Source organism: Sphaerodactylus townsendi, linkage group LG08 (genome assembly GCF_021028975.2).
Source record: "Sphaerodactylus townsendi isolate TG3544 linkage group LG08, MPM_Stown_v2.3, whole genome shotgun sequence".
Lineage (NCBI taxonomy): Eukaryota > Metazoa > Chordata > Lepidosauria > Squamata > Sphaerodactylidae > Sphaerodactylus > Sphaerodactylus townsendi.
In genome coordinates this window covers 33,636,491-33,650,099 of record NC_059432.1, presented here as the reverse complement: position 1 = coordinate 33,650,099, position 13,609 = coordinate 33,636,491, and the positions used below count along the sequence as shown (strand labels likewise).

The 13,609-nt window shown below is 42.1% G+C and overlaps 1 protein-coding gene across 1 annotated transcript in view; it reads right to left on the bottom strand.

Annotated features, from left to right (window-relative positions):
- Positions 1-11,268, bottom strand: part of LOC125438054 (lipase member M-like) — a 28,259-nt gene extending 16,991 nt beyond the window's left edge. Inside the window, exons 1-4 of the mRNA XM_048506216.1 lie at positions 11,243-11,268; positions 10,094-10,196; positions 2,817-2,934; positions 395-593 (exon numbers count right to left, since the gene is read on the bottom strand). Of these exons, the coding sequence (XP_048362173.1) occupies positions 395-593; positions 2,817-2,934; positions 10,094-10,196; positions 11,243-11,268 (446 nt within the window). The remainder of the gene's footprint in view (positions 1-394; positions 594-2,816; positions 2,935-10,093; positions 10,197-11,242) is intronic.
- Positions 11,269-13,609: the final 2,341 nt, after the last annotated feature.

Here is a 13,609-nt window from a genome sequence, read left to right as displayed (position 1 = left end):
GGAGGATTTATATCCCCCTTTCTCTCCTGTAGAAGACTAAAAGGGTCTTACAATCTCCTTGCCCTTCCCCCCTCACAACAAACACCCTGTGAGGTAGGTGGAGCTGAGAGAGCTCACAAAAGCTGTGACTAACCCAAGGTCACCCAGCTGGCATGTGTGGGAATGCCCAGGCTAATCTGAACTCCCCAGATAAGCCTCCACAGCTCAAGCGGCAGAGCGGAGAATCAAACCCGGTTCCTTCAGATTAGAATGCACCTGCTGTTAACCACTACGCCACTGCTTTTTACAATACTTAGCCAGAGGCTCATTCTGGATCAAAATATTTCCATCCAAGCTAAAGCAACATAAGATTGCCAAAGCTATCCATCAGAGCTATAGACTGTTCTCCACTTACCTGAAATCCCAAAATTCTTCTTGTTCAATTGACAAGTTCTGATGTCTTCTAGACCAGGTGGTTCCTCTGCAATTTAGCATCCAAACATCATAGCCAGCATCTGCTAGGGCAAATCCTATGCTATTGTTGGGAAGATTTATAATCCAGCATTTACTGTCAGTAATCAAGCCAGATACCAATAGAACAGCTGGGTTATGTCCTGGAAAAGACAGAATGGGAGTGTGATACAGTAAGTTACACCATTTAAAAATTTGGCCACAGCTTCCAGCACCTCATAACAATGGCTGTTGAGAAGAAATATAAACTTCTGTTTACCAGTTGTCCCTTGTCTTTCATGCAAGAGGGGGGTTATATACTTTTCCCTATCGCGAACATAGAAGGGCCTGTATAACATGTGGGATAATACAGATTCCACACAGTTCAGGTCACATGGGCATTTCCTATCTTTATATGGGTTCCTGAGATGGCGTTGGAGGGAGGAATGTAGAACATTACACCTGGCAAGAGTAAGTGCTTTACGCCACTGAGCCTCAATCAATAGATAAAGATTTCTGGCAGCTGTTGATATATCAAAGGGGATTTCCAGAAACACAGGGGAACAGGATTTGTTGGCTGCCTCCAATATCTGTTGGAATTCTCGGTTGAAAAGTCTTTTTTTAATGACACTGAAGACCTCTTGCTCTGTTAACGAGTTTACTAACTATTAGAGAGGGTTACATGGAGAACGAAATAAGAAATGTTATACTTTCCTGTTACATATCTTTAGGCACCACACTTGGCTACATATTGTCTATCTTGCCTTGTGGTCACATCGTGGTGTGCTCAGTTCTGCTCCACTCTATCTCATGACGCATTGTGGTGTTTTCTGTTCGGCTCAAGCAAAGAAACATGGTTAACTTTATAACCTCTGACTACGTGACCACTGGCATCGCAGCATGTCTGACTGACTGACGAATAGCTAATAATTTAATTTTAATTAAATGGGTGACTGGCTGGAAGCAAACCAATTTGCACCTTTAAATTACTGCCTGTCCCTGCGCGAACTTAAGAACATAAGAAAGAGCCTGCTGGATCAGACCAGAGTCCATCTAGTCCAGCACTCTGCTACTCACAGTGGCCCACCAGGTGCCTTTGGGAGCTCACATGCCGGAGGTGAAAGCAATGGCCTTCTGCTTCTGCTGTTCCCGATCACCTGGTCTGCTAAGTCATTCGCAACCTCAGATCAAGTCAACTTGTGCAATGACTGTGTCTTCTCAGCAATTACTGCTGGCTATGTTTGTTTGTTTGTTTGTTTAATATCCTGCCCTTTCCCTGCAAGGCTCAGGATGGGTCACCACATAAAAACAACAATTATTATTGTTATTATAATTTTAATTTATATGCTACCCTTCCCGTCATGGGTTCAGGGTGGCTTCCAATGTACAAAACCATAAAACATAGAATAGCATGGGAAGATTATGATCCTAATTCCTTCAAGCTATTGTACATGAGCAAAGTTTGCCCTTTTTATAAGAGATGAGTCAAGAGATGTTCTGTGCAATCATTCACATCTGCAGCCAATTCATGAGTTGTCTTCGTAAGAACCCCTAGGCTCTGGAACTGCCTCCAAGAAATGAGTGACAAATATTTTTTCCTGTTGTTCATCACAGAATAATGTAATGTCATGATAGCTGTGAGAGGGGTTTTTTTCCTGAATAACTAAGGAAGTAGTTGGAATGCTGGGCTTATTTCTTCAACATATGGCCCAATAGTTCAAAGAAAATATTGTGTTGGTATAAACTACCTTGATCCTTTTGTAGGGAGAAAATAGTACAATATAAAATAACTGTAACATTAACAATATTATTAATAATAATACCTTTAAATGTAATGTTTGTTCCAAACCAGAAATAATTTCTTGTCCTTGGTTAATTTATGTACATCTATGTACTATCACATAGTGGAAAGCTACCCTGTGAAATCCTGCTAGCATATGCACCATGAAGACCATATCAGGAAGGGTACCTAATTCAGGAGTAATATGGACAAAACTCAAAGAAATGCTTGCTGGCCAATCAGCAGCCATAGTTAGGGATGCTTGAGCATCCACTGGTTCATCTCATGTTCTGATGGCCAGTTGCACTGAGAGGTCTGATTTATCAACAAACTGCTCAGATTTTCATTGCCTCCTTGTGTCTCTTCAGCAAGAACAGGAAATTATTCACTCTATCCCTGTCTTGTACGGATACAGTGAGATTTTTTTTGTGGGGAAGGTAGCCAGAAGCTGAGTCTCAGCTGGTTGGGGAATCAACTGAGAAGTTTTTTCTGACCTGCTCCTAAGGCAGGGTACAATATGAAGTTCCTGGGATAGGAGATCAGAAATTGACTCTGAGCTGATGGAGCTGTGTCTTCAATCAACAGTAGAATCACAATAAACAAATACCTTTCTTGCCAGGACTGTGTAATCCATAAGGAATTCTGTTTAGTTGCAGGAAATAGCCATCATCAGTCTGTACCTCATATTGTTCACTGGGATATTCCCAGAACTGGATGATTTCAGGCTGTAAGAAAACAAAACAAAAATGCTTGGAGAAGAATGAGGCCAATACTATTATCTCATTTGGGCAATTGCCAGAACAAGTTGACTTGAAGTTTTGTGATTTCAAAATATCCAGAACCTAGAATATTGTTAAAAGACTTAGCTGACATTTAGCCCTCATAATGTTATAGGGCCTAAACCTTTAAATAAGTGAATTAACCATTCTAGGATCAAAACCCCTTCAGTTTAACATAAGATTAACATAATTCACATATTCACTGCTGCTGCAAATGTAATATAAGTTATAATTTAAGCACCCCTGAACAAACCTCTCTTATTATCTGTGATAAAGCTAGAGTTGTAAATGCTAGTTTGAGAAATTCCTGGAGGTCTGGGAGTACAACAGAAGTGTAGCTGGACTTCTCTGTTTTCTGCCCCCTGTGGCTCCGCCCCCTCCCCTTCCCTCATGGCCATGGCCCCACCCCCCACTTACCTTTTCCAGCTGGTGGAAAAAAGCTTTCTGCTGGCTAAAAATGGGCCAGGCTACTGGAGTGGGGCCAGGCCTGGCAATGCGGGGAAGGGTGAGGGGAAGGGACAGGGGGTGATTTCTGCATGCCCCAGGTGTCCCCTGGGTGCTCCTTGCATGCAACGCAGGCCCCCTGTAACGGGAGTCCTTATATTCTGAACGAGGGAGAGATATTATCCCACCTCTAGCCACCAATTGTAACAGGACGTGTGGCCTACAATCAAGCTTCCCACTAAACTGACCACTGGGGTTTCCTTTGCCATCCAAAATATCCCAGGCTAGTGTTCAGGGATCTTCTTCTTACTCTGCTGCCACTATTAAAGAGAAGGAACTAGGAATCCCAAAACTGCGGCTGGCTACCAAATATAATAAAGGGTCCCACCTCACATTCGCTCTTGGTTTGAGGGGAATGTCCTTCAGAGTCCCTTAATCAAAAAAATGGAGGGAACTCAAATTGGTTGGGATTCTAGCCACACAAACCGGCACTCTTCAATCTCTCACACACAAACGCAGGCTGGCACGAGGGTAACTTGAACACAACGAATTAAATTTATTTTAAAAACAAAAGAAAGGCTTCTTAAACTGGCTCAGAGAGGTACTAAAGCTTGATGGTTTCAGAGAGGTTCTTTTCACTTAAAAATTACAGAGCTTCAGATGTTACTTAGGTTTCACACACAGAGAGACACACGCAGGTGTCTCTTCAGGAACGATTTTGCTTTAGATCTACTAAATTTCTTTACAGACAGACACTAGTCCTTTCTAATCCACAATCCACTGAATACACACACATACAGTCTATGCCCTGTGAGATTCTGGCACAAAACCTCCCTCTCTCTCACTAATCCCAATTTGGCTTCACTGCCTCTGGATCGGACTTTTCCCAGGCTGGTGTTACACAGGGGTATGACAGACTCTAGGCCTGGACAGTATTCACTGTCAAGCCACTGACTGGCACATCACTTTGCACCAAACTCAGGGCCTCCTTTCTCTGACAAGCCTCCTCAGCTTGTAGAGTGACTGGACTTCTGTCAGCTAACTCGGCTGAGACAGAATCCTTCAGTTCAGATCTGACAGACCTGTCAAACTGTCAGACCTGTCAAACTCTCTGTCAAACTCTCTGTCAAACTCTGGCTCTTCCTGAATCTCTCTCCCAATCTTGACTAAACTCTGACAGGCACTGCACTGTCTATTTATACTGCTAGCACTTTGGCTCCCCCTATCCCTGGCCATAGGCAACTGTGCCTTTCTCGACCAATCAAGTGGGTTCTCTTGTATAATGGAGCCTTCTGTAGAACTCTGGCTGTCACTAAGGCCTTTTCATGTAGGCCTGCTCCACACCAGCCCTTCAGGGTGAGGCAAGTCCATTACACCCCCACCCCCTTGTCACTCTGTCATTGGGGTACAGCCTGGGAAGGTTTGGGAAGAGGGAATGATCAGGGCATAATGCCATTAAGACTACCCTCCACAAAAAATATTTTCTTCAAAGAAACTGATCTCTGTAGCCCGGAGATCAGTTGTAATATTTGGGGAAGTTCATGCATTACCTGGATGTTGGCAACCATAGATAAAGAGCAAAAAAAAAGAGACCCCAGAGCCCCTCGGGGATAGGGTGGTATAAAAATTGAAATAATAAATAAATAAATAAATAAATGTTCATTAAGCTCAGACAGACTTAATTAGAATTGTTAAACTTTAGTCTGGTGTTTACTGGGATCTATATATCTAATTCTCCACCAGGCAGTAAGAAAAACAGCAGTAAGAAAAACTGAATCTGTGGAGGGCAGGTCCACCCAATGCTTCTCAGTGGGAGGAAGCTGGGTCTCTCTAAGATTTTTGCATCCATGACTGCATAGCTCACTGGCTTTTTTTTTTTTAATAAAAAGGAAATCTATATATTGCTGGGATCAGCAGGACAACTATGTACTTTTTGGGCTGAAAAAGGCACCCAGGATTGGAGCCTGCAGAGCAAACAACTGTTAGCAAATGGTGACCAGAGAATCCCTTTAGCTGCACACTTAATGTCATGCACACACTGAGGATGAAGCTGACCAGAGAGCAAAACAGTCGAGAGGGAAAAATAAGGCACCTCCTGTGCTATGCATTCCACACAGCCATGCAGGAAAACCATGAGGAAAGTGAGAGAGACTGATAAAAGAAGTAAGAGGGGAGGGGAGAAAGTAAAGGTGGAGGGACTAGGATGGCTGCTCTCACAAGTTTCTTGCAGGTCCCCACTTACTACAACTGATCTCCATACTTCAGGAATAAGTATGTCATTTTCAGATAGTGGACTTTATGGCATCACACCCCTGCTGAGCAACCTCTCCTTCCTCAACTCTGTCTCTCCTGGGCACCTCTCAAAATACCCAACGATTTCCTAAACCAGTGTTGGTAACCTTAGTTTAAACATCAGTTGATACCACTAAAAAAGAAAAAAGAAACTCAGTACTGCAGAAGACCATAAGCAGCATAATATTTGTTTGTAAACCTTAACTCCTCTCACAATAGAAAAAGAAGGGCTGTGGTGGGAATCCATTTTTAGATTTTTAGAACATTTCTATGCTACCTCTTCAAAGTCCCACCTGAGGCAGTTTACAATTAAAAGCCATAGCATAAAAACCACAGCATAAAATATCACACAAAAAACTTCAAGTAATTAATATAACAAGTTATTAGACATAAGCATAAAAACAATTCATGAAACAGAAGCAGTCCATTAAAAAGATAATTACAGAAAATCCCTAATAACCAAATGAAAGATGCATTTTAGCCTGCAACCTAAAAGAAAGTAGGCGCCAATTAAACTCATATAGAGTGCATCACAATACTATATCTTACTAAAATCTCTGAGAAGCAGCTGTAGCTGGCAAACCAACAGGAGCTGATAAAATATGCTTGGGCAGGATTTAATAGCATTTCTTAACTACAACCAGCTTTTGAGGGACAGTGCAATTTCCTTCAGGACAAATTTATGCTGCAGTCTTGTCTTGACTGAAATACAACTTATTGGTTCTTCTTCTTACCCCTCCCATTGTCTTCTCCTGACGCCTATTAGGACTTCTGCAGGCCAAATTGGCTAAGCTGTTAAAGAGAAAGAGTTAAGTGTCATCCAAATACTGGTGGCACCTCATTCTAAATCTTTGGATAAACTTCTCCCAGGAATGAGTTCCTGAGCCCTACCTTCTGAAATTGATTGGTAAGTAAGGGCAGACCCACCTGTTTTGAGGGCTTCTCAAAACGTTCCATGTAAAAATTGGCTATCACTGGGCTGAGGGGGCTTCCCATGGCTACCCCCATCTGTCTGCTCATAGTAATCATTGTCCCATTGGAAGTAGCTGGTTGTTAGGCAGTGTTGAAACAAAGTTGTGATGTTGTTTGGAAAGATCTGGCCAATGAGCGTGAGTGTGTCTTTCACTGGAACTCTGGTGAACAATGAGATAACATCGAAACTGATAAGTCTGTCACTAGGGTTGAGATAGAGATTGCTAATTTTTTCAATGAAGTGGGCTGAGTCTTTAACATGATGCGTTGTGTGTCCAATGTGGCTTTGTAGCTGTGAAGTAAAAAAACAAGCCCTCAAAACAGCACCCAGGAAACCTGCAACTTGGTTCCGATTTGTGGGCGACACTTTTACTATATGGAGCCATGGTGAGGAGGAACTGCTGAATTTTCTGGACCACCTTAACAGCATCCACCCAAACATCCAATTTACCATGGAAGCTGAAAAAGAAGGAAAACTGCCTTTTTTAGATGTCTTGGTCTTTCGCATATCCAACCATCAACTTAGGCACACAGTATACAGAAAACCAACAAACACAGACCAGTATCTATGTAAAAACTCCAACCACCGAAAAGGGGCATAATCAAAACTCTGACAGATCGTGCAAAATGAATTTGTGAACCTCCCCTCCTCCCTCATGAAATAGATCATCTAGACTGGGCTCTGCAGGCTAATGGCTACTCCACAACAGAAATCAAAAGAGCTTTAAGACCAAGAGAAACCCAGAGGACTGAGGAGAAACAGCCCACCACAGGAAAAATATTTCTACTGTACATCAAGGGAATCACAGATCAAATAGGGAAACTGATGAAAAAACGTAACTTACAAACCATCTTCAAACCTACTGGGAAATACAGCAGATGCTCAGCAAAAGACAAGAGAGACCCCCTCACTTCTGCAGGAGTCTATCGCAGTTGTAGAAAGGTCTACATAGGAACCACAAAACGCAGCATCCAGACTCATATTAAGGAGCATGAAAGACACTGTCGGCTTAACCATCCTGAAAAATCTGCAGTTGCAGAACATGTCTTAAACAAAACTGGACATAACATTTTATTTGATAACACTGAAATTCTGGACAATTCAGAAGGTTACTATGTCAGACTGCACAGGAAGGCCATTGAAATTCACAAACATCAAGACAACTTCAACAGGAAAGAAGAGACTCTGAGAATTAACAAAGCTTGGCTACCAGTACTTAAAAACACCAAAAGCAAACTCCAAGGACATGCTAAGTTCATGGAAAATGGACTCCACCAAAACACAGGATTTGCATTCACCAATACTGCTGCTGCAGGGAATGCAAATGTGAATCACTCTCTGGACTGAATGCAAATGTGAATAACTTCCTGCAGAGAATGCAAATGTGAGTCACTCCCTGTACTGAAAACCCCTACTTGCAATACTATACTATCAACAACCACACCTTTGCATAGCAAGTTCTACCCAAACACCCAAACCCACCTGGGGACATGACAATTTATACCCCACTAAAACATTCCCTTCTCACTGGGCACAGTGTGTAACAGACTTCCCTCTGTGATACACCTCTGAAGATGCCAGGCACAGATGGAGGTGAAACGTTAGGAACAAAATCCACCAGACCACAGCCACACAGCCCAGAAAACCCACCACAATCATTTGGGGTTGTGTTGACATGTGGGGACAAAAGAATGGAAATTCAAGAGAATATGCATATTACTCAGAAAGACACACCTATTTTTCAAGAATTGGTTTGATTAGGGTTTCAAGGGATTTTTACTGATTTTTGTATTATTTTAAGCTGAAATTTTAAATTGTAAATTTTTAATTATCTATATTGTTTCATGGAGTTGAGTTTTATAAAAATTAGAAACTGCCCTGAGCCTGGAAAGGAAGAGCAGTATAAAAGTCACATAACAAACAAACAAATAAACAAATGATACATTTCCACTTTTACAGTATTATACGAACTACAGCTATTTTAAAGTTTCTTAGTTACTTGTTACAGAGATTACTAAAACATTCATAATGAGAATACGATTGTATGTTTGTGAAGTCCAAAAGACATTAAATCAGATAATTCTGCATCCAGCAAACAAATCTTCTCTGAATTGGACTATTGGTTTGTAGTCTGGCATAACCTAATTCCAGAGCAGAAAAATCTTCAAGCAATTTTGGTGGTGAGCAAAAGTGCCAACAAGTCAGAACTAACTCATGGTGACCCCTGGTTGGGTTTGGTAGGCAAAAAGACATTGAGAGGTGGTTTGACATTGCCTGCACCTATTTTGTAGCCATAGACTTCTTTTGGATTCTCCCATATAATATTTGCCAGGGCCAATTTTGCTTAGCTTCGGAGCCTGGGCTATCGAGGTCTGGGCAAGAGGAATTCTAGGACACCTTATTCCAGTATAAACTTGCATAGACAAACAAAGCCTAATTCTTAAGCAGATGATAATATTTTGAAAGTTCATTTGTCTATGTGTGTTACATTCTGTTCTGGCTAAGCACAAGGCACCTGTTATTAATTCACTTGGGGAACAGAAGAGCCTCTCCCTACAAGAAGTTTCAAGTTTGGTAAAGAATGGCCAGGGGTAAAGAATGAGCTGATTTTATAGGGCCTCCAGTTGAGGAACACAGGGTGTCTATAAAATTGGACCCCCCAACCCAAATTTAACTAAAATTAGGGGAATCTCATGAGAATTACCTGCAGCTTTGCTGAAAATTTGGTGCCTCTACCTAACCGCCCCCCCCCCCCGAGCCTCACAAAGATTCCCCCAAGAGTGCGGTATTGCTGGAATTTTTCTCTACCATTGTGAGAATGGTGGGAACATTTGTCTCAAGTTGATTCTATGATACAAATGGTTCTATGATCTAAAATGTATATATATGATTACTCCACTGCAGCAATTTTAGCTTCACATTAACCCCATAAAGTGGATCATGCTAAGAAAAGATGATTGGTTAGTGGTCATTTAGCATATTGAATGACAAGATGAGCAGTTGAATTTAGAGGTCCCATCTTCTACCCCAATGCCCTAATCATTTTTTTTCATATCATAACCTTTATTGGCATAAGAAACAACAAAACAATAATACTGGTAGGAAAGGATGGTTAAGAGCGTATTGAAATAACAATACACAGAAATTTTGCTACGACCTCCAACGCCGCATTGTTCTCATTATTAAGGAGAAATACAATGCCTTAATCATTGCTGCTGTTTCAAATTGATTTATGATGACCTCCTTTCAGTATACCTTTAATACTGCACTGTAGTTATTCTGGTCACGGGTGTGAAAGTACCTGCTTTTAAAACCCGGTTTAAAAGGAAATTATACAATTTATCATCACAACTGCACCACACCTGATATCAAAATGCTCCTGGATAAGTTACTTACAATTGTAATGAATGTTGCAGGATTCAAATGTCTTCCATATTGTTCTGAATGTGCATCCTGTTGAATTAAATATATCACTGCCACAGCCAGCCACAATATAGACCTGTGTAAAACAGAATTGGTAGTTCCAAAAGTAATGCATTGTGTAATATATGAAAATGTTCATTGTTGAGATGGTAGATTTATATGGTAGCAGGGAATCTAGCTGATGAATGAGACTGCAACATTAAGAATGTTTACAATTCAATAGCAAGCCATCTCTAAATATCTACTTATTCAAAAAATCCTAAAGTTTTATAATACTAGAGGAGGCTCTTATGTCCCGGCAGTGCTGAAATTGTTCAATGCAAAAACAATCCTGCAACTAGTCTATGGTTCTTTTCTAGGCCGTTTCCCCACTTTTAAAATGACGTCCATTTCATCTGGTCCAGGACCTTTTTAGCGCAAGGGTCGTGTTCCCCGGGCTTTCCCACTGCCCCGCGCTCTGCGTGGGGTCATCAAAAGGCGCCATTTTGAGCAGCACCAGAATGACCCGCACTGAGGGGGTGCAAGAGCAGCAGAGTCGGGGCACCCCTGTAGTGGGGAGTGCAGTTGGACCCCGGGCTACTCGGCGAGAGTAGCACGCAGCAAACGGTGAGTGGGAAAAGGGCCCTAGGATCTCCCTCTGCATTATTTGCTCCACTAGAAAGAGTACAATCTAAGTTCCTTAGATCTCTTGTACAGGTGTGAAAAACTTACCCACTAATCTTCTCACCAGACAGAGGAAAGGAGGTTCATTTTCCTGTTAATTTATGGGTTTGTGGGTTATCTTAGTTCCGAATTTCATTATATGAGTTATTCCTATTTCACTTGGAGAGTATCCAAAATTATGTTCAGAAATGGGGCGTACCACACATTTCTTTTTATTCGCATGATTTTTTTTTCACTGCCAGTAACACAAACAGTCATGAGCACTGAAACAATGAACACTTTTTACCACATGTTAATCAGAATGGAAGGGGCATATGAGAAAATGCTGATCTTCTAGCACTGGTACACATTGCTCCCCATTCAGTTAAACACTCTCTTTGTGTGTGTACAGACATTCACACACACAATTCTTACTTTTAAAAAGACAAGACATTTCAGATGGGAGAGAAATTAACTTACCTCTCCATGTGCACTATCCAAGCCATCTCTGACTTTCCAGTGTTCTTCTAGTTCCCTGGATCTCTTTCCATTCTGGTTGGTGAAAGCCAGCTAGAATGTGGTAGGAGGCTCATTGAGGAAGATTGTTACTCCTTTCTGCCTCAGGGTTGCTTCCTTATATGTTTAAAAGAGGCTATTAAGCCTCATGTGAATAAACCTTCTTTAGGCAAACAGGATCCAGCCAATTACCTCCTGGTGTCAAATCTTAGGCTCATTCCGCACATGCAGAATAATGCACTTTCAAACTGCTTTCAGTGCTCTTTGAAGCTGTGCGGAATGGCAAAATCCATTTGCAAACAGTTGTGAAAGTGGTTTGAAAATGCATTATTTTGCGTGTCCGGAAAGGGCCTTACTTTTGCGCGAAAGGTAACTGAGAGAGCAGTCACTGATCAGTTATAGTCCTTTTTGGATGAAACATCAACACTCAATCCATTCCAGTCTGGATTCAGGCTGTGTTTTTGACCAAGACATCCCTTGTTCACAACCTCCAGATCCATCTTGATAAGGGTGGGTCAGTGCTGCTGCTTTGACTGACTTTTTCAGCAGCATTTGATACAGTAATCACAGATAAGGTGGGGAGGTGCAGAGAAGCACTATTAATGAAATATCAACTTCACTATGGCTTAACAGTAGTCTATCATAAGCAATATCCAAAGAAATAAAATAAAAAACTATAGCCCACAAAATAGTGGCAAAAATGTTTCCAATAACCCAAAAGCTGTATTGATGCAAGTCACATAGGCCGTTTCCGCACGGCCCATAAACGACGGCCTGGGGGCGGTAAAAACGCCGCCCCCAGGCCGCCGTTCGCACAGGCGCCGCTGCTGCAACGCAGCAGCGGTGACCTGACTCCACTTCCCTCCCCCCAGGGCGGCGTCAGGCCGCCCTAAACAACAACCCTTTAAAGGGTTGTTGTTGGGGAGGAAGCGTCTTCCCGGTGGCGCGGTGTGAACCGCGCCGCCGGGAAGACGCTGTCTCCCTCCTCCGTCCAACTCACGATGTCCTCGTCGTCGCCTGTTGGCCGTCGCAGCCCCGCCCACACTGTCCTCCGACCTCCAGGGGTCGGAGGGCAGCGTGGGCGGGGCTTAGACGGCCAGCAGGCGACGACGAGGACATCATGAGTCGGACGGAGGAGCGGGAAGAGGCGGCTCCGTGTGGAACTCTTGCCGGCGTGGGGGCACGAGTTGGCCGTGCGGAAACGGCCATACATAGTTTAAAGAAACAGAACTCAAGAAATTCCCACATGCTAAAATAAACCTGGTGCAAACGTGCCTAGCAGTCTAAGTGGGAAAAAGAACAAAATGATTCCAAAGTCTGTAATGCACTGGCTAACACAAATGGATGAATAAGCAGGTAGGAACTGTATTAAACATTGTTTCCTTGTGTTTCATTTGTGAGGCAAGGTGTTATGACTGATCTCAGCCCAGCTGCTCAAATACACTTTGGAAATCCACCCCAGCCTAACTGATGAATCTGTACAGAAAACATGTGATTACAATGGAAGGATCCCCATTCATTTAGGTCCTCAGAGTGTGTGACAGAGCTCTAACCTGTCCTGGATTGTTTCTTGGTAACTGACCCCTGCAGGGGCCTCAAAAGAAAGCATTCAAATTATTATTTTGACATGCTTGAACCTGCTTTCCCACGTCAACTCCCTATTCAAAGCAAACAGATAGTTTTGACAGCAAATACAGCTACTTCAAACAAAGATCTCACAAGACAAGAGAAAAAATAGGACTTGCTCCATGGAAGGAATAATATTCTGAGTTACTCAGCATAAAATGGAATCACAGCAAAGGTTTCTCTTTGGCTATGAAAATGGTTACTGATTTGAATCCATGTGATGTCACAATATTATAACAAAACACATAAACCAAGATACCATGGCTGAGGGCTGAGGCAGTGCAGTGTGTACGTTGACTTTTAGGTCCTCATTGAATGAGTCTTCTCTCCAGTCCACTCTGGGAAATCCTGATCCCAACAAAGACAAATATGATGACCAACCAAAGGAGTATAACAAAAGTATGAAGACTTGGGTTAAAGCCTCATCACACAGGGTTTACTAGAGCCAGACTGTTCATCATCAGAAGCAATCCACTCTACTTATTATTTGTCTTATTATTTGACAGCCATCTACTCTACTTATTATTTGTTTTATTATTGGACAGGGATATTTGTACCAGTACTAATTAAGTTCTTTTCAGCTATATTGGCATATACAGGGTGTTTTTTGTGTTAGTTTTAATATTACTATTTTTACTATTACTATGTTTGTGTATGAGAAGATTGTGAAGGTCTATGGCCAAGACAATAAACTTACTACTACTA